The sequence below is a fragment of the Hydra viridissima genome, unplaced genomic scaffold (assembly GCF_058129835.1).
Source record: "Hydra viridissima isolate aposymbiotic clone 2 unplaced genomic scaffold, HvirCarnegie_v1 scaffold_16, whole genome shotgun sequence".
Classification (NCBI taxonomy): domain Eukaryota; kingdom Metazoa; phylum Cnidaria; class Hydrozoa; order Anthoathecata; family Hydridae; genus Hydra; species Hydra viridissima.
The window spans coordinates 1,123,421-1,144,597 of NW_028324315.1; the positions used below are offsets into that span (position 1 = coordinate 1,123,421).

At 29.3% G+C, this 21,177-nt stretch overlaps 3 protein-coding genes across 4 annotated transcripts; all 3 read right to left on the bottom strand.

The window, feature by feature from the left end:
• LOC145181672 (hydra actinoporin-like toxin 5) lies at positions 1-1,473 on the bottom strand. Its single transcript, XM_090074182.1, has 2 exons — positions 1,355-1,473; positions 1-649 (listed from the first exon to the last, which is right to left on the bottom strand). Exon 2 carries the CDS (start codon positions 645-647, stop codon positions 147-149), a length of 501 nt encoding a protein of 166 aa, XP_089930308.1. The 5' UTR covers positions 648-649; positions 1,355-1,473; the 3' UTR covers positions 1-146.
• Positions 1,474-4,317: 2,844 nt separating this feature from the next.
• Positions 4,318-7,050, bottom strand: LOC149877231 (chitin deacetylase 7-like). 2 transcript variants are annotated; one of them, XM_090074079.1, is made up of 9 exons: positions 6,836-7,050; positions 6,554-6,721; positions 6,260-6,358; positions 6,058-6,114; positions 5,634-5,897; positions 5,501-5,559; positions 5,136-5,385; positions 4,735-4,971; positions 4,318-4,613 (listed from the first exon to the last, which is right to left on the bottom strand). In XM_090074079.1, the coding sequence occupies exons 1-9, from the start codon at positions 6,894-6,896 to the stop codon at positions 4,480-4,482; spliced, it is 1,329 nt and encodes a 442-aa protein (XP_089930205.1). In that variant the 5' UTR covers positions 6,897-7,050; the 3' UTR covers positions 4,318-4,479. The 2 variants fall into 2 exon arrangements, with proteins under 2 accessions (XP_089930205.1, XP_089930204.1); XM_090074078.1 differs by having other exon boundaries at positions 5,634-5,903; positions 6,836-7,044.
• Positions 7,051-15,691: 8,641 nt separating this feature from the next.
• Positions 15,692-17,547, bottom strand: LOC149877232 (rhodopsin-like). The gene is made up of 2 exons (XM_090073921.1): positions 17,447-17,547; positions 15,692-16,733 (listed from the first exon to the last, which is right to left on the bottom strand). Exon 2 carries the CDS (start codon positions 16,693-16,695, stop codon positions 15,796-15,798), a length of 900 nt encoding a protein of 299 aa, XP_089930047.1. The 5' UTR covers positions 16,696-16,733; positions 17,447-17,547; the 3' UTR covers positions 15,692-15,795.
• Positions 17,548-21,177: the final 3,630 nt, after the last annotated feature.

Sequence of the window (21,177 nt, forward strand, 5' to 3'; positions counted from 1 at the left end):
TGAAGAATTAAAACTTATCAACTTAAGCAAATAGGATGAAATCTGATACAAAATTTTGATATAATAACAATGATTAATAATAAGTAATAGCTGCTAAAAAACTAATCCAGTTAAAACCATTTCGTTAAAAAAACGAAAACTTCAATTTAACCGTCAAAATAGATTTGAAATTTAGCATGGCTCTTGGCAGTAAGGAAAATTCTTGCTCCATCAATGCTTCCCCAATTTCCTGCTTTAGTAGGGTAAGCACAACTATTGTTTCCATAATACATATTTTGAAAAGTTTCCTTTTCATTACTTACGCGAGCATTGCACCAGGCGCCAAATATATTCCAATCAAAAGGTATGGATGCCATTAAGTTTAGAACTTTGTTACCATATTGATAATGAACAACACCAACTGCGCCAGTAGCAGTCCCTCTTGTTTTTTCCCATACAAACATTCCTGTTTTTCCTGGAGGGATATCAGGCAAAACTGTTGCTAGGCTTCCTGATTTCGGGGTGGTTCCTAAAGCAACAAGTGTTTTATCAGACCTGTTTACTAACGCGCATCTCCAATGTCTCAAAACATGTCCTTTCCAATTTCTACAAATTTCATTCAAACCCTCTTCCAAATTATCTGCTGCTAATGCGCTATTGAGTGCCATTGCTGATAATGGTAGAAAAAAGTTTTATTAACTAAAATTCTCTATTCCGTTTAACATTTCATGAACTTATCAAATTTAAACACAAGTAAAAATTGTATTCATAAATTTTAAACATTTATGACAACTATTTATGACCATTTATTTCAGAGCCGTCTTAACACTTTCGTAGGCGCTGGGGACACGCAATGAATTACCCAGATTTTTTTCGAGAGAGAACCAAAAACTTTTTTTCTGCAGTTGTCACTTTAATGTCACATGGTGATGTTCATTAAGGGCTAAATTATGTTAATAATAGTAATCGTTTTTACCTTCCTTAAAAAGGTTTTTACACAACGTAGTGACGAAAATATTTGTTCACCGATTGTAAAAGATACCTGTGGTATAAAGATATTGCTTCTTAATGTTTTGATTACACAATCTTTAGTGTTTGTTTACATCTGTTGCTGGAGTTGAAAATTTAATACCTGATTTGTATTTAATTAGTTTCTTTTCTTCTTTATTTGTACATATTTTTTATCGTAGGTTACCAGAAACGTCGTGGGGCTTTAAAAGCTTTGTATGCCTTAGGCATAGTGCCTATTGGACAAGACGGATCTGATTTAATAATACAACCATAAATTTATGAGTAGTTTCTTTAAGGTAAATTTGATTTTGCTGCAATTTAAAATTTAACAGACTCACTAAAAACAACAAGCTAACTGACTTACATGTTTAGGTTCAAATTATAGAAGCGCAATGTAATCTAAAGATAGCGATTGAAAATGTTTGATGTATGAGTTATGCTTACACTTGTGAAGGTCATATGATTTTTATTGAACTTTTTTTGCAATTCAAATATCATTGCGTTCAGCAAACATGTCAAGAAGAGCTGGTTAAACATGTAAATAAACATCACAAAAATAAATATAAAAAAGAAGCCGTTAACATCTATTAAGCTTGCGATAAATAATGCGCAAACAGGAAGTTGTAAAAGACGTCAACCCCAGAAAATGGTAAAAAGAAACGAATGAAGGACGAAAGCGCAGAGATGAAGGCCTAAAGCATGGCGAATAGAGATGCAAATTGCTCTGCTCAAAATCACTCGCAGACTTCAGTCTCCAAAGATACCAACGTACTAAAACACTGACTTTCTTAAGCATTAGGGCTCAAGCTCCACAGGCTATTCTACCGGAATACGATATAGTAAATTAGACACTGATAATTCTACCATTACAATGTCAAAAATATAGAATAAATATTGAAAGAAGAGGAAGGATGAATTGAAAAACTATTTTATGCTTAAAACTAGGTTTTATAATAAATGCTATTGGTGAAAGTGATGGCAAGCAAACATTATATACACAATGTAAATGTGTAAATCAAAGATGAAATGAATTTAACTGTGTGCAAATGTGATTCCAAAAATCTAATGAGAGCGGATGTCAAGAATATTTTTAGGTACTATCAGTATTAGAAAAATTTTAGCTAATTGCAGATTAGAAGATAATCGACAATTTTGTACGCCATTCTATTGGCGCTTTGTCTAAATCAGTCTAGCCACAAACCATTCTTTTACTTGAATCGAGACTAATTGTAGTTTACGAAATGAGGATAATTTTATCATGGTTTCTATTGGCTCAAAAAAAAAAAAAAAAAGAATACGAAAGGAGGGTATGTAATAGATATTACCAAAAATAGTAAATGGAAACAACATCTTGATGAAAGCGACGCGTTAGGGATAGATTAGCATAATCGTTAAATAAATTTAATCCTTTGATTCAACTTAGACAACTTAATTTTCCTTTGAGACAAAATAAATAAAAATAGAAAACGTTGGATTTTTTTGTTTGTTTTAATATAAATTGTTTAGATCTATTAAGTTGCTGGATACACTACTAAATTATGTAAACGGTAATTAATTCCGTGAAAGTAATTAAAAAGAACTTAAGCATAAAAAAAAAATTAATTAATTTTTAAAAAATAATTTAATTTTTAAAAAATAATTTAATTTTTAAAAAATAATTTAGTTTTTCTTTATCTAAATTTAAGGTTTCTCGCATTCTAAACTAAATTTTTTACGTCAAATTGAAAGCGTGTCACTTTGAATTTAAAAAAGTTTCTTTTTTTAATAAAGATGTATTACCTAAATACATACATACCTGCATATATATAGAAACCCAAGGGTGATAGCTTTTTCATGGAAAAGCCCTGACCTATGATGGCCCAAACAGCGTTCAATAAATGAACTTAATGGAGAAAAAAAACAACTTATCAGCCTGAATAAGTGCATTAGTCTACTTGCATTCTAAAAAATACTCTTAAATTATAAATAAATACGTAATTACGACGTAAACAAGACAGGAAGACTCATCGCTCCATTTGAAAGACAGTTAATTAGACTGATTTGGTAAAAAGTTTAATAAGCTTACTGATGTGGCCCATGTAGATTGTGACAGACAACAAAATGGCACGGAATGAAATGGTACTAAATGGTAGGAAAAAGGGATAACGCTACAAATCAATCTAATGAGTGGGAAAATTTAGAATTTAAAGAGTATGAACCAAAAAAAGGCAACTGAAGTTAAAAAAAATATACTGAGACTGCATTGGTTGAAAAAGTTTCAGATTCAAGGCCTACAGTATAGTTCTAATGTAGAAAGACACTTTGGTAACGAGTCCAAAGGTGGTAAGAGAAAATATTTGAGCGAATTGATTACGCATTGTTATCGGTGTTAATATATTATTTTGTATTCCCAAATGTTAAAAGAATATTTGTAAAGAATAAAAGAATATTTTCATGAGAGAAAAAGTTGAGAATATTTATTTAAGTAATCTAAGTAAGGAAAGAAAAACCAGCGGTAAGTTTGGAAATATTTCGATGTAGACGTTATTATACCTTGCTGCATGATTTTTTTTTTACTAACCAAAAAAATAAATAATACTTAAAAAGCGAAATAAAGAGACACCTGTATTTTATTTTTTAAAAAAATATATTTTTCATGTTGAAAAAATGATAAATTATTTTGTTATACATTTTGTTACACATATATGGCACGCTATGCAGTTAAGGTAATAAAAAAAAAGGATAAATTATATTTTGGATCACACATGATCCACTATGATCACACATGATCCACTATGCGGTAAGAGGGGTTGTTGTTCTTACTTCATGGATTAACATTTGAAAAATTTTAGCAACACCTTTACACTTTTCTCCACGCTAAACAAACAACCGCGCACACATGATCGCCGCACTCCCATCTTTCGTGCGCATAGAAAACCCCGCCCTCACAGTGTTAATATTGGTACTTCATCCCAAATCTTACCTTAAAATAATGGAGTTTTTTCTGTAATGTTTACAGATGTTATACGAAAGAATTATTCAATTTAAATATTCACATAATTTCTCGAACATATATTCAAAAATGTTTTAACGATATTGTCGAATAGTAATGTCAACCATGCTTTCTAATAAATCTCTTTTGTTTTAGTTGCAATTTTTTTCTGGTTTTTAATTCTTGGTTTTTAAATGAAAGAATTTGAAGAGCTCATAAAGAGAATGGGTTAACTCATATGAGACGTCACCCAGGGTTCTCAAACAGTTCAGGTTAATGACCTTGTGCAATGAGATGGAACGGAAAGAGGAAAGAAGGAAGCAGCTGTGCTTCTACTGGTTAAAAGTAATTTCAAGTTTCAGAAACAAGTTTTTTTCTTTTTTATAAGCAACTTTTCATACTTTTTGCACTGAACTAAGTATCCTGAAATCTTTGATAAATATCTCGTTTCAATCATCTGATGCACTTTCCTTCTGCTCATTATCAAAACCTCTCTTAAAACTTCAGCATTAAAAGATTCAGCATTGCCAAGGTTTGAAATCCTTAAGTTGACTGAGAGGTGTGGGATTCTGAATCCACGAAATAGCTTGTGAGATTGTAACTATGTAAACGTCAGGTAAATTATTGATTTCTTTCAAAAACTTTAAGAAGCCTATTTAAAAAATTTGAAAACACAATAAAAATTGGCTAAAAATAGAAGATGTAAAAGAATGATTAAAAAAAACTTAATTAAGAATACAAGAATATTAAATTGTATTGTGTGGACGATTTACCTTCGATTTTCCACGTATATGAAGAATGATCAAAAAATGCTCCGTGTCCAAAGGCAGTAAACGGCTGTTTTCTATCTTTGTAAAACTTTATGAAGTTATCCATGAATAGTCTGTAAACTGAATCTGAGTCTTCGTCAATTAGACTTCTAAAACACGCATCGAAGTAAGAGCACGTGTATGAGGTTGTTCCATCGTCCCATTGGTTTAAAGGTACTTCCCACATGCCGGGATAAGAATCTAAGAATTTTTACTTCGAAGTATTTTTGAAGTTTCTAAGTATAACTCAAAAGCATTTGACTTTCGTCAAACCTCTTGAATGTTAATAAAATGAAGATAAAAATAAAACATTGTAAGCTTACTTTTTGGACAATTTTACTTTATTTTTGGACATTGTTACTTACTTTTTGGACAATTGGGGCAAAGATCTGGAAGATTTTTATTTAGATAATCCAGCGTGTAAGGCCACCATCTTTGACCCTTTTGAAGAGAAATTGAACTTGTGTATAGGAAACCATTATCTCCCAGGACTTTGTAAGTATTTTCTCCGATGGCAAGGTAAGGGCTTCTCCATCCTTTGACGCCTGAAATACCACTTCTTTCGATGTTTTGCTTTTGGCCGATTATTTCTAATTCAAGGTCTTCATAAGTCGACTAAAAAATGATTACAGTGATTTATTTAACAACATTTTTTGCGTCAGTGCATTCTTGTTATCTGATTGCTGATGAATGTTAATCTTTATAACTTTTAGAATTTTTATACACTTGCCGTTTTCCACCAAGTATCAGGCGTTCTGTCGGTGATCGAATGATCTGCTATCTCATGACCTAAAAACATTGTAAAATCATTCTACCATATGTGAATTTATCAAAATAGTTCTCTAAAAAAGAAGAGATGTTACCTTTGTTACTCAGATCTTTGACATTGTCATAAAACGTATTTGCATGTGTAACGAAGAATGTAGCTTTAATAGGACAACCATTAGGGTTTTTATAAACAGGATCTAGAAGTTGCTTGTATATGAGATAGTTGCTCTCTCTAACACCTCCATCAAATGTAAGAAGCACTATTTGAGGAGTTTGATTTAGAGATAGCCCTCCTGGTATGTCTTCGCCACCGCATCTGCATTTAGGTAGAAGACATTTTGAATAGTCGCAAAATGCTGCTGCATCTACCAAATCAAAACCATTTTTTTTTTAAAAAAAAAAAAAAAAAAACACAAAACGCCTATTGTTTTTACATATATTTTACACTTAGTTTTTACTATCTACTTACAATAGAATTATTTAAAAAGTCAGAACAAAGCCAGTTTTATATATACCTACCGTAAAATCTTTTTACTGGAACAAAAGGAGTGGAAGTTGAAGTTGGCGTGGTAACCGCTAAACAAAAACAAAAGACGTCTTTTTTTAAAAAAAAACACCGTTTTAGTGGTTTCTTTTTTGTTTTACAACTTGCCAGAAGAAAATAATTTGAAACTACATTTAGGATAGTTTGAATAAATATCAAATTTAAAAATATTCTAACTCGATAGCGATAAATTTCCTCCTTTTGTCGTGGTCAATTTTGTGGTTGTGGGGATTGTAGTTGTGGCTATTGTAAATGCTGACGCTGTAGTCTGAAAAGCTAGTATAAAAAGTTATATAAATCTGTACAATCCGAAATATTCGCTAAACATCTGCCTCGATTAACAAAAATCAAAGAATTCATTTACTAATTACTTCGTTATAATACCCTTGTTTACTTAACGAAAATGGTTCGTTCGGTAAATACTAGAATTCTTATCTATTTTTAAAAATAAACTTTTTTTTTTTCGGTTACTTTGGCACCCAGCTGATTCCTTCCAGTCGCATATATGGAGCTTTGCGTTCCAATGAAGAGGTGATGGGCAACTAATCACATACGCAATATCCAAAAGGCAAGTAACAAATTTGTCACATTGATTAGGATCAGGATGAGGATTCTGAATACCCTTACCGATGCAAAAATCTAAATAAAGTCTGTTTATGAGTTTATCAAGAATTACTGTATTTTTTTTTTCTTTTTTTTTTTTTTTAATTTTTTTAAACTTATAAATTACTGAAGAAAAGCTCTTTAATTTACCTGATTGAACTTCTTGGCTCGATACAAGTTGAAAAAAAATTGATAGCAAGGTAATAAACATGGTAATGTCATTTGGTCTTAGTAAACGTTTCGTTTGCTTTTACCAGTTCATATTGAGTGTGAGTTTAACACGTTACTTTGACCGTTCGACCTGAAGAGAAAGCGGTCGTCATCTCTGTCGACGGTTTGTTGTGTAACTTGATTTGTAAATGAATAGTTGTGATAGAAACGTTAATTGCTGAAAATTATTTTAACGGAAGTAAAAAGATTTAACTGTAAAAAAATTATGTAATGTTTAAAGTATGGATAGTTTGTAGATATGAAATTAATCATCAGTAATATTTAATTTGAATTTTATTATTTATTTATATTTGTTATTTATTTATATTACTATTTTATATTATCTACGAATATTTTTAAAATATTTATAGTCGTCAATTATAATTTAGTAATACTATTATTTTTTGATATACAATATTATTTATTATTGTTTTCTTTTATTTTTTAGTAATATTTATTATACCTTGTTATAACTTTTTAGTAATATTATTTATAACTTTTTACAATTTTTTCAGTGATCCGCATCTGATTAAACTTATTCATCAATTATTTAAATGTTTTGGAGATTTCACTTTTCACACTTTTTGTTCATTTCTTGTTATAAAACGTTGTAACAAGTTTTATTTATACTGAGTTTGCATGAAGTTAAAAGTAAAAAAATATATTTCTTTTGATGATTTAAAGAAGTGCACGCCATCATCTTGCTGCTGTTGGTGACGTTCGTAATTATTTTACGCGTGTTGGTATTTTACGCGCGTTGGTATTTTACGCGTGTTGGTATTTTTACAAAAACGTGCTCTCGCTTTTTAAACATGTCCGATCATTTCGCTACAAAATAGACTCTAATCCATCTTATAATAAATTTTTAAATTTGAGATGACACAGTCTATTGGCTTTATAAATTCCAGTTTTAACTTTTACAGTTTTACTTTTACAATTTTTTACAATTCTAACATATTCAACATTAGCTTATCATTTCGGCCAATGCCACTGTGTTTGTTGCGTAAAAAATCTTTCACTGCTGTTCCTCTAGTGAATAATCTTTCCTTGTAGTTAATTAATCAGGTAAATTAATCTTTGTTGTTGTGTACCTTCATTGTTTTACCTCTGTTTACGAATTAATCGTGAGCGGTTGACAACAAATAGTTTCAATTTTTAACAGTTTTCTGGTCAACCATAGCACATTTAAGCTATCGCATCATACGATATAATCGTATGATGCGATAGCTTAATTCAACTTAATCGTAACTCAAATTTCAAGACTTTAGTTGTCCTCTCTCCATATTTTCAAGCCATGTAACTTAAGGCTTGAAATACTGGTGCTTTTTAACGGACTCTTGCTTTTTGTCAAAGTGATTCGACGTGCCGTTTAAAAGTTGTTGGAAAGTAACAAACTCTTACGCTTCACTAGCATCTGTGAAAATGCAAATAGATTTATTCTTTATGTTTAGCAATTCCTAAAAACATTTATCATAGGGGTTTCTTCTAGTCTCTGAAATAATGCTTCCACCTGGTTAACATGTTGGAGCGGAATTTTATCAACTAAGATGACGTATTTGAATGTTTGATAGAAAGATTAAGATCATTGATATAGATAATAAAGAGAAGAGGACTTAATATGGATCCCTGAGGAATACCAATGCAAACGTTTTTAATATCTGAGAAGATGCCATTTAAAATAAAAAAACTGTTGACAATTGAAAAGGTTTGATCTAAACCATTGCAACAACTGTATGCCTCATACAGTTAATAATATTAAAGTTTTGATAGGAGAATGTCATGGTCTATGGAGTCAAAAACTTTTTGTAAATCAAATAAAAACCCTCAGGCAATGTTTCCATTATCAAGAGCAACTCTTATACTTTCTGTAAGAGCGTAAGCTGTAGAATGCTTTTTATTAAAACTAAACTGGTGTTTATATAAGCATTGATTTTGGTTTAGGAAGTTGTATAATTTATTATGCTAAACTTTTTCAAAGATTTTGCTTAATTTAGAAAGAAAAGAAACCGGACGTTAGTTGGTGTAGTCAAACATAGATCTGACTGGAATACCTTAGGCAATACTTTGAATACCTTGATGCTTACAGGCATCAAGAAATATTCCTTTGCAGAATGAATTATTTAAAATGATATGTAGTGATTTACATAGAATTTCTGACGCTAGTCAGAGAAGTTTTGTTGGAAGGCTGTTTGGTCCAACAATCTTACTTTCTATTATAGTGAAACTTATTTAACCAAGGGTTTCCTCTTTCGTTATTGATTGAATATAAATAGAGCTGTTATTAGGATTTGGTCGAATTTGGAATTCCGTTCGATAAAATATTGAACCAATCGTAGTAAAGAAATTATTAAAAACGATTGGAGGTTTGAAATTAGTTTCAAGATTGGTGTTGATGAGTCGGCGAAACTTTTATTTGACTCTATATTTATCAATTCGTTTATACCTTTCTTAAATATTTTTTTATAATAATAAATGGCAAGAAGTGGCTAAGAAAATTTGTGTAATATCTGTAAACTTTAGAAGAAGAAGCTTACACTTTTATGATTTTGTTTAAACTTTAAAAAAACTTTTCATTCAACAGTTTTTTGATTTTAAACATTTTTTAGGAAGTTTATTTTTGTTTCTTTTTCGCTTATTCAAGAAGAAGTCCTCTTTCTCCTTCATTTTCGCTTATTCAAGAAGTCCTCACTAACTCTATTTTTGAGGTTTTGTAATTCTCCATTATTATTTGTTTCGTTGCTATATCTATTTATCATTAATTTACTTAACGGGTAAATAAGTCTCTGGGTGTACGTCTTTTCTTAATCGTTATTTTTAATTTTTTCTTCATTGAGTTTTATCATCTTCGTGTTTATTTACCTGAAAAGGTGAAAAATCTCTGTGTGTACGTATTTCTTAATCGTTGTTTTTAACTTTTCATTCCGCTTTATCATTTGTTTACATGACAGGTTGAGTCTTCGTGCGTACGTCTTTTCCCATCGTCGTTTTTAACTTAATTTTCCCTCCTCACAATATGGAGATAATTTTCCCTCCTTACAATATGGAGATGATTTTCCCTCCTCACTATATGGAGATAACTTACAGAATTTCAGGAGAAATCATCGTACCTAGGAACATCTACATATTTGCAGTTGATTGAAGTGTAAGATAAGTCATTGAGGTTTCCAAAAAGGTTCTTCAAGTTTGCATCAGATAGATTACCAGGTTAAAGTTCAGTACTTTTCCTACAAGTGTGGTATTTTTTTATCTCAAAATCAGAAATATTAGAGAAAGGAAGAAATCTTTTTGTACAGATTAGGCAGTGCCAAGTATTTAAAGTTTTGACTTTTTCATATCAGTTTGTTCACTCGATCACATTTTATGTGTATCCACTTGTCACATAGGTCACATTGGATTGCTGAGAAACTTTCAGCTACCGCTTTAAGGCATATGCTTCAAGTTTGTAACAAAAAAAGAACTGTAAGAAAAAGTATATCCAAAAGATTGTAAAAAAATATTCCCAAAAGAAGCGGAAAAATCGAAGTGACTTACAGAAGAAAGAAATCTAGAAGAAAGAATATGTATAATAAGTACATATAAGTATACTATCAAAGAATAAAAATAATATATTAACTTGAGTCTTCTAACTTATTATTGATTTATTAGTGTTAAAACATAATCTTAGTTAACATTAAAATCTTTTGATAAAAACTTTTCATACTTCGAATTTCTTTTTCATTAACAGCATTTTTTTTTTATTTTAACAGTTTTTGTGTTTTCTTGTATTGGTTTGTTTAATTATTAACTTGAAAATGATATTGATTTTTACTTTTTCTTTCTTTATCTTTAGTTTTAAAATCAACTTTATCTTTTGACTTTCAATAGTAATATTTTTTTACGATTTTCACAAAAGTTTTTTTAAGGGGGCACAACCCCATAAATAAAAAAATCTTTAATTTTGATATTTAAATAATTTTTTCTATTTATTAAGTAAATTCATAATAAAATTAAGATTAAAAAAAAAAAAAAAAAAAATTAAAAAAAAAGAAAGGGTTGCTCTGTGGACCAATTTTTAGGGGGCAAAAACTTAAGAATTGACCATTTTGTGGCAAAAATATTTCAAAATGCAGAAGGTCACATAGAATAAAATTTGGCATTTAACTAGCTTGATGTTAGAGGTATGCAATGAACCTCAAAAACTTAACAACTTACTTATTCCTTGGGGTCGTGCTTTATTTGTTTGAAGGATACAAAAAAAAAATGATATTTTTATCCCCCATAATGACCGAAAAATCGTTATATTTTATTTTTAACACATATATTCTTATAATTTTGAGGTTTATTGCACAACCTTGTACATAATAAACAATCTGTCAAAATATGAGAAGTTTTAATCAAACCGTTTTTGAAATATCTTTGCCACAGTCAGGCAAATTTAGGAAAATGTGGAAATCTTAGAAAAAAAGGTTTAAAAAAAAAATTATGTTAACTCTATTGTTAATAATAATTATATTTATCTGGAGCCTTTTTATCTATTAAGTATTGCACTGTAGACTATATTCAAACAATAGATGTACTTTATTTATCAAAAGTCTTATATAATAACCCTTTTCTACTCGCGAATGAATAAAAAGCTAAAATGGTAAAAAAAATTTACTTTTCCCTGTTAAATGCCATGTTCATATAAACTGCAAGTATTACAAAACAAGAATGATAAAACTAATTTGATATAAACATTAAAAACTTCCTGCTCCATATGACAAACCCTCATTATCTTTATTTTCACTTCCCTTACTCTTTTTCGCTCCACGCAGAAACTTGCGACGCATCCTATACTTCTCACCATTTTTTCAACTTGCATTTTTTAATCGTGAACAATTTCTGTCTTTGCAACCAAGCTCAGTGTAGCTGCCACTCTCATCTGCATTTTATCATATTATTTAGCCAAAATCAACTTTGAAAAAAGGGCTTAAAAAGATGAAAAACAACATTTAAAAACGGTTGCTATGCGCGTTGCTAGGGTAATTTAAATAATGAACATCTAAATAAATGAAATTTTGACCAATATCAGCATAGATAGCAAAAATTTAAAAATCAGCAATAGTTTCTACGATAAATTTGAGTTAAAATAAGTGTATTTTTGAAAAATTAATTTTTTCAATAATTTACACTTTTTTAATAGGGTTGTGCCCCCTTAACCGAAAAATCTTTTTGAAATGCCTTATTTACTCTTTTTACTTTTTTGTTTTTCTTTTCTCCTTACTCGATCTTTTCTTTTACAAAATTTTTTGCTTTTTTTTTTTGCTTTTCATTTAAAACTCAACAAGTTTCTATTTAGTTTTTCAATTTTCTTCGCTGCTAAAAAAAAATGTCCGCCATTTGCGAAGACGCTGAGAAGGTCATCTTTCTCGTCTCTAAGATCTGCCCAAAAAGCATAAATAACATCATTGATGGTAATCCAAAATTATCACATACAACTTCCTCAGTTAAGTCATTTAGTTTTAACCAATCAGATTAGAGCCTGGCTAAATTGCCAGCTTTAGTAAGCTTTTTTCTCCATGAGTTAGTAGAGAAAATATACTGAAAATATAATTTAAATTAGCTAAAATATAAAAAAAAAGGAAAGCTCTTTAAATTCTTATTTGATGTTGAAAATATTTTCATACTCTTTTAGACAAAAAAATGTTTAGCGTTAAATAAATTATTTCCAAATAATCGAAATATCCAAAAATGAATTAGTAGTATAGTATTTCCATTAGATTTTGTATCCACATTAGAAATGGTATCCCAATCAAGTATGGCACCCAAAAAAATCTCCTTTGGGTGTGTTTGAATACAACTTCTCCAATAAATATTCAGTAAATAAACCAAGTCTTTACAACTATTAATGATTAAAACGATTGTGTAAATATTTTTACGCATAATAATATTTATAAGATTTTCCTTTTTCCATGAAAAAAAAACAACAACGTAAATGAATAAACATTCAAAGGAATTTTAATTGTTGATTCTAACAATGAAATTTTACCAGCAAAAATAATGTTTCGATATTAAGATGCAAATAAAATATTTTGATAACCTGGGCTCACGTTTTGATGAAAAAAAATTTCAAATATTCTTTCATCTTCAGCCTTCTTTTGTTCCTAATGTTTTTTAAAAAAACTCACCAAAAAATATTCATTTTGAAGCCCATCTAAATTATGCAAATGAGTTTTTAAATAAATCGCATTTTCAAATAAAATATTACATTTTAGATGATATTTCACAATGTCGATAGCTGAATCACAAATACATTTCATTTGTCATCAAAATGCAAAGTTGGAAATCCCCAAGTATTTTTTAAGATATCCCAACCAGTGAGTTTCTTCGGGTCTTACTGGTTTTTTTGGATTTTATTGGGTTCATGATGGAAAAAATGAGTTTTTTGCGCAAAGATTGTTAATTCCGAAGAAGAAATGAAAACCGCAGATAATCTCTTCAAAATCCTCAATGAAGCAATTGTAGAGATAAAAACTTAATATGAAAAAGATGTGCTTGCTATCTGCGCAGATAATGAGGCCTAAATGGCTGCACCATGAGAGAGCTGTAAAGTAATACATAAATACTTTTTCATAAAAAAGAATGCATTGAACGGTTACAGAGTTGATTTAAACTTTAAAAATATTTGTGTTTATAATATTATTGGTTTAAACCTGCAAAAAAACAAAAACAAAAAAACAACCAAAAAAAAAAAACAGTAATTAGGGTTTAAAGGTAAGAAAAGTTTGTTTTTTGTAGCAAAAAAAACTCTTGAACCTGCCAACCCTTCTCAAAAAAAAAAACTCTTTTTGGTGGTTTCTATTTAAGCGGGTTTTTAATGGGCAGGCTTTGTTGAGTGGGTATTTTTAAGTGAGTTTTTTAATGCCAACCCTGTCAAAATGTACTCAAACTAGTAAAACCTGATGCGCGACGTTTTAAAATGAAATAAATGTTTCTGTAGTTTTTTTTTTTTTTTTAAAAAAAAAAACTACAGAAAAAATTATTTATAAAAAAAAAAAAAAAAAAAAAAACTACAGAAACACTTTTGTCATTTTTTTTTTAAAAAAAAACAAAAACTACTGAACTTTAGTCGTTTTTTTTTTTTAAAAAAAAAAAAAAACGACAAAAGTGTCTGAGATCTTGTTTTACAAAGTAAAAAATTCAATTAAAAATGTTAAATTTAGTTTAAAAAGTTTAACTATAGTAATTTTATGACTTAGTAAATTTAATTCGAAAATAAATTAAAGTGGGGAGAAAAAAGTTAGAACATTTAAACCAACGCAATCCAAAAAAAAAGTAAAAAATTCGAATAGTAATCCACGTTATTGTGCATTAAAAAATGACGGAGATATGGTGCGTGTAAAAAGGGGGTCACAACAGAAAAATTGGAGAAAATTAATTATGTAGTAATTTAAGGAAAATAACAACAGAATTTTTAATTTCTTTTAAAACGATTTTTTTTTTTTTTTTTTTTTTTTTAATTTAAATTAGATGTAATTTTGCTTCGTAATTTGTTAAAGTTTATTTTAAAAAAATTCTATGAATTTGTTTTTTCGACTTAAAAAGTATCTATTAACCATTTCTTTAGAAAAATTTTTGTCAAAACAATAACATCCATTTTTAATAAATCCAGCGCTATCATTCGAGGGGTTAATTTTATGATCGAAGGAGGATTCGCTAAAATGATAAATTTGTATTCAAAAATTTACTTTAATTTCTGTCGGAAGTCAAAAAAATAAAAATTCTATAATCTGATTTGAAAAATGTTTCTGCAAAAATATTTCAAAATAAAACTTGTGCTCTCCACTTCTAGTAACACTGCGACACCCGGAGCAAGGGAGAAGACCTTCTCTAAGAATCAGACGGTACTAACAACTTTCGCTAATTATTTACCAAATAGTTTTTATTTATAATATTTTAATAATGAAAAATGTATGATGCATTTTTAATGATGCTCGAGTGGTGATTAGAAGGGATCGTCTTGAATCATTACAAAATCACCAGCGATATTCTCATTGGGTGCCAGAATAAAATAAGCCATTGATTTTATAACTTTCTTGAATTAACTATTGCTTATTAGAATTAAAAATATGTTGAAGTTACATAACTTTGTTTATGTTCAATTTTTAGGGATAAATGATCAGGTCGAATTTTTTGACGTTCGATTTGACAATTAAACCCGAATATGAAAAAAAAGTCAATCAATTCTGACCCAAAATTGGTTATCTGGTGGCTACTAACGCAGTGATGTGGAAATGTAGATAGAACAAAGCCAAGACCTCATAAATAGCATAGAGGTCTGTGTGTTTTCTACATATCTTAGCATTACAAAAAAATGAAATAGTTGCAATAAAAACAAAAGTTTGCCCTTCTCGGAGCGTATTAATGCAACACTCGCTTTCACTAGAAAAATCTTTATTTCAACAAAAAAGTTAAACATGTAGTCAAATATACTGCCTTATTTTCTATTGTGTTCTGATCACATACCTGGTTTTAGGGATTCAAAACTCGGAAAGTTAATAACTAAAAGTTCTTTTACGCTATTATGCTTTATTACAAAGTGGTAATGCAAAACGATTAATTCAGAAAAGCAACTTTTATCAAGAAAAGTAACATTCTACAAATAAATGACAATTATTGATTAAAGTTTTGAAATACAACTAAATCATTTATCAAGCTTGTCCAACTTTTTGACATTAAAATTCACGAAATAAGATAAGAAATGGGAAACATAATCTGATATATTAAACCTAAACAGTTTGGTTTTAAACCCATATTTTTATTTAAACTTGCTCTTAACGGATTTTTCTTACATAACTCAATATTTTGATGATAAACCTGAATATGATGGAGCGTGTATTCCCATATTTCATTCAATCCTCCCTTTTTAAATGGATTTTATTTTAAAAGCAACGTGCCAACTTACTCTTTAAGGTGTTTCTAAATTTTGGATTCATTATCGAATAAATGAAGAAATCCAGTGTGCTATTAAAATATGCGAACAACATTGCCCAAAAACTAAACTCTTCGGATGCTCTCTTTTTAAAAATCCCTTCATAATAAATAATGATGGCGTAAGGTAAGAAGCATGTGAAAAAGCATCCTACAACAACCAAAAGCATGATGGTTAAGCGTTTTTCCTGCAACTTTTTGATATGACATACAATGGTACTTATACGTTTATGCGAGCGTATTGTGCAGCTCATGATCTGATAGTAGCAGAAGCATACGATTGTTAACGGAATTGTAAACGCAAGAAATTGAAGAAACAAAAGATAACTAATACTGTATTCCCATTCAACCATGCAATGTCCACGAATCGGATTATAACTTATATTTCCCCACCCCAACAATGCTGGTAAAGCTATAATTACGACTGCCACGTACGTTATAAAGATAAAAAAGCTCAGATTTACTTTGGAAAATAGTAGGTGGTGTAGCTTCGGTTTTACAATTAGCAAATAGCGAAACATTGCAATTAAACACAAATTAAAGTTAGATACTAAAAACGTGAGAAGAATAAATGCACCGTGCAGTTTGCAGAAAAAACCCACCGTGACAGGACCATTTTCGGACAATAAGTTAATTGATTGAATTGGTATTCCTACAATTACGACTAAGATGTCAGATATCGCCAAGTTTATCAAAAGAAGATTACTTTTTGACCGATTATTTTTGCATGAGTAAATGACGAAAATGATTAGAGCGTTGCTGAAAAAAGAAGCAACGCCAATTACACCGAACACTGCAACTTGGATCATTGGATCAACATTTCTGTTATAATTTGTGGTATCATTTGGCATCTCAGATGCTACGCAATTATACTTGCTTTAATTTATCTCTAAAAAAAAAAAATACAGCTAAAAACCTCCTTCATCGAAGTCCCATTAGCTTACGATATATGTACAGGCGTGATAAGATATTCCAAACAACCTATATAGTCTGTAAGTCTAGTGTGCCCCTCTTTGATAATTCAACCCAAAAAGATTTCTTTGGTTAAATCTTTTGCGTTAAAAAAAATATTTTTTTATTTCCATTTGAAGTAGGGAAATCTCCATTCATCATCTTAGCCCATGTTCCCCTTGTTTTATAAATAACTGTCATCTTACCTCATGTTCCCCTTGTTTTGTAAATAACTATTTCCTTTTTTTATCATCAACTACTCTTTATTATTTTTATTTAGTACAAAATAACAAATAAATGACAAAAAAAAAGTTCAAAATAAAATTGAATAGTTTGAGTAGCACGAGCGAAACCGAAATGAAAAAATGAAAGTGAAAAATAAAGTTGAAAGTGAAAAATAAAGTTGAAAGTGAAAAATAAAGTTGAAAGTGAAAAATAAAGTTGAAAGTGAAGGAAACGAAATAAATAGAAATAAAATTAAGAGAATCAGACCAATTATCTTGCTATCGTACTTATAAAAAAAATTGTTATAAAGGTTCGAGTAATAAAACTTATTGAAGAAGCAATTATTAAATTTGGAGTTGAGGTGAGAAAATTGTATTAAATTAAAATAATATTCAAAACAAATTTAAATAGGTAAAAATTAGTTACCGTATGAAGTCACCGTAAAGTTCATAGATTTTTTGTTAAACTTGAGCCAAAAAAACCCCCAAAATCTAAAAAGATTCCCGAGATAAAGGATGAATATCAAGCCCTGGAGAGATTATGTTGTTAAAAAACCTTAGTTTTAACTGCTCTTGGCATCGAGAATCATTTTTCAGTCCAAGAGATTTATCAATGAAAAAGGTTCTTTTTTTATCATAAAAATGATTTCAAAAATGACAATTTCAAAACTTAGTTATGCGCAGATTGCTGCAGCCATTAATGTTTTATCAACTAGCAGGAAAAATTACACTTCGCGTTAAAGATTCAGCTCTATAAAGTATAAAATTATTGCGATCTCTGCCTTGTAAATAAGATATAAACTTAAAATAAAATTGTTAAACTATATAAATCATAAATTCAGAGTAACCTGGAATAAGTCTGGAATCAAATTATTCAATAACCAAAACCCACATCTGCTGTATTCGCTTTTTATTGCAACTCTTAAAGTTCGCGCTACGTTATCACTAACAGTGAAACTAGTTGGAAAGATTCAACTCATAAAAAATAAAATAAGATAAGCTGAGTTATTATTTAGTTATTATTTAAAAAAAAAAAAACACTAAATATTTTTAATCGGACGTTTTTTTTTTTTATTCAGATGATCTTTACAGTCCGTGGAAATTCAGCAAAAAGTCTTTTGTTATCTTATAAAAAACAAAGGACTTTTGTTATCGAATAAAAAAAACAAGTAAATATTTCAAAGCAAAATGGAGATTTTTTTATGTAGTTTAGCTAAATAAACTGCCGACAATTTATATATTCAGTATCTCTATCAAACTTTTAAGTTAGATATAAATGACCAATATAAAAAGTAAAAGAAGGTGGGGGAGAGGGGGGGGGTGGAAGTTAAATAAAATAATCTCATTTCTGTGATAGGTTCTTATCTCCTCAAAATTGAGCAGCTAATTTTCTCGGAAAGTTTTTTTTATTGGAATAATCAACATCTAAAGCTTTTCAAAATAATTTAATTTCTTTTAATAAGTTGAATTTTTAGTGACTTTTTTTACTTTGTGAATTTGTTCATGATTTTACTTCTTCACCATCAAGATGAAATTTAGGAAATGAGGTATTAGCACATTTCTATAGATTTTTTAAAATGAAAGTTTTTGCAACAAAAGTTTAATTCGCAATAATGGAGATAAAAAAGAATTGTTATATTTGGTTGGTCCAATTACTTTGACAAAATCACAAATTTGCAGTTTGTATCCTCTACAAAATGCTGTAAAAGCAAAATTAACACAAAAAGACAGAATGTTCATTTGAACAGAAATTCAGCAGAGGCCAACATTTATCTATTTTTAAGGTATCTTCTCCAAAAAAGGTATCTTCTCCAAAAAAGAAGTGTAATCCTGCTCACACAAAACGGCAATCATCGCAATTATCACATCATCACATCACCAGATACATTCTAATTCATTAAGAAACCAGCAGCTAAGAAGGCCTCGCTCAATAAGAAACCAGCAGCTAAGAAGGCCTCGCTCAATAAAAATGCTTCAAGTGCAAAACAAAAATCAAAAGAGCAAAAAGGTGAAAATAAAGCAATCAAATTAAAAATAAATAAGTCCTTATTTCTCGCTTATCCAAATCAAGCAAGTAAAATTGGTGGTTAACAACTAAAAATAATTGAGATGAAGACTTACGTAGTTTATGCACAGCTATTTGAAACGAAGCTAATGAGATTAGATTTTAAGTTTGAGTTCAATCGACATGTGAGTTTTTCCATAAAAAAAAACTCACTTTACAAATTTTTGGTGTTAAGTTACTCATTCATTTTCACAATATCAACTTAAAATAAATAAAATATAAAATTCTTTCATATGAACAAAAAATAACAAAATATAAAATTACTTTAACTTACAGTTACAATAAAAATAACGAACATTTTACTCAAATTCTTGAGTAGAAAGCTCCACCTGATTTCTGAGAAAATCGTTTTTATAAAAAAAAAAACTTCGATAAACTTCGCTCTAAATCAACAGAGATAATTGATGGATGTTTGAAAGGTCTCTGCAATAGTATATCCTTGTGTAGCCATATTCCGTTATTTAATACTCCAGACAACAAATGAACCAAATCTTCTCCAAGTTGCGAATATCTCACAGAACTTGTTATCTTCTCAATTAAAAAATAATATTTAATTTACTAAACCTAAAATATTACATATTTTACTAATATAACACCAGTATTTATGAGGTAGTTGATAAATAAGTTTTAATAATAAATAAAAATGATAAACAGTTTTAATAATGATAAAAAATAATAAATAAATTTTTATCATAAACAAAAATGTTTAGATTAATCAATTTACAAATTTTTTTAAAAGTATTTTCTGATAAAAAAAGGAAATTAAAAAAGGGAAAATAAACTCTAACCTAAACATCAAATCACTAAACAATTTTTATACGAAAAGTAATAAAAAGAGTAATAAAAACCATTAAAAAATAATTCATGTAAAACAAAATTTTTTGCTTAATATTCTATAAAAAATATGGCTTTATGCTAAAAATGCATAAATATGTAAAAATATGCAAAAATATACACTCAAAGTAAAATTAGCAAAAATATGCTAATATAAATAAAGTTTACCACTTTTACGTCTCACCAGTATTGACTTTACATAAATGTTTAATAATATAAGAAAATGTCCATCCCTCAGTCCGTTTGTTTGTTCTTTATGTAAATCCACACCTATGTACCAATCTGCACCAAAATTTGCACTTGGGATATTTTCTTCCAGAGTTTTAGACCAGGTTCCAACCACCCCGGACTCCAAGTATTCTGTACAATGATTTATATAACCATTTGATGCTACTATGCATTATACTATGGATCGACTTCCTGGGCTTTGGGTTGTAATGTAGATTCACTTTTCATTCCACGTCACAATTCCATGCAAAAAATCCTTCTGGTTTTGACTTTACAGCAGCTGCTCACATAAAAAAAACTTCTGCATATTCAAAATAAGAAAATTGGAGTGCATACCGAACGCAACTCCTTTGCTTTTGGACCCATATATTTCCAAGGTTTCAGCGAACTCTACTTGAGTTTGACATAAATCTTGATCTTTCGAATCCTTCGACTCAACATTTTCAAACATAACTGGCCCCTCCTCACATTTTTTTCGCTGTCAAATTTGCCATTATAAAACGCCACAACCAGAACTCACACTTTAAACCAAATTAACATATTACGAGCGGCTAGATTAGGAAATCGGACAGTGCTACGTAGCGGGCCAATTTGCCAACTAAGCAAAATATATGCGAGTGAAAGTAAACTTGATAGACGTAAAGTAATGGTTAGATTTTTGCTAAATTTGGTAAATTTGGGTCTTATCTAAATTTGGGTCTTATCTGGAACTATATTTTATATACATTAATTTATATTTTTATATTTGATAAGTGTATTTCAGAAATCCGTGAGATTATGCAGGACTCAGTTGTTTTATAAAAACACAATATTACTGGTCGATTTTCTTATGAACAAAATTATACAAAAAAAAAAACAATACAATAAACAATTCAAAAATATAAAGCTATTAGAATTATAGCCCGTTGTTCCCAATTCTACGGGCGCTAAATTAAATAGTCCGATAATATATACATATGTAAAAATAGTATGCAACCAAATATACAGTTTATTTGATTGCGTAAAATAGTTACAAATATATACTCTCTCTC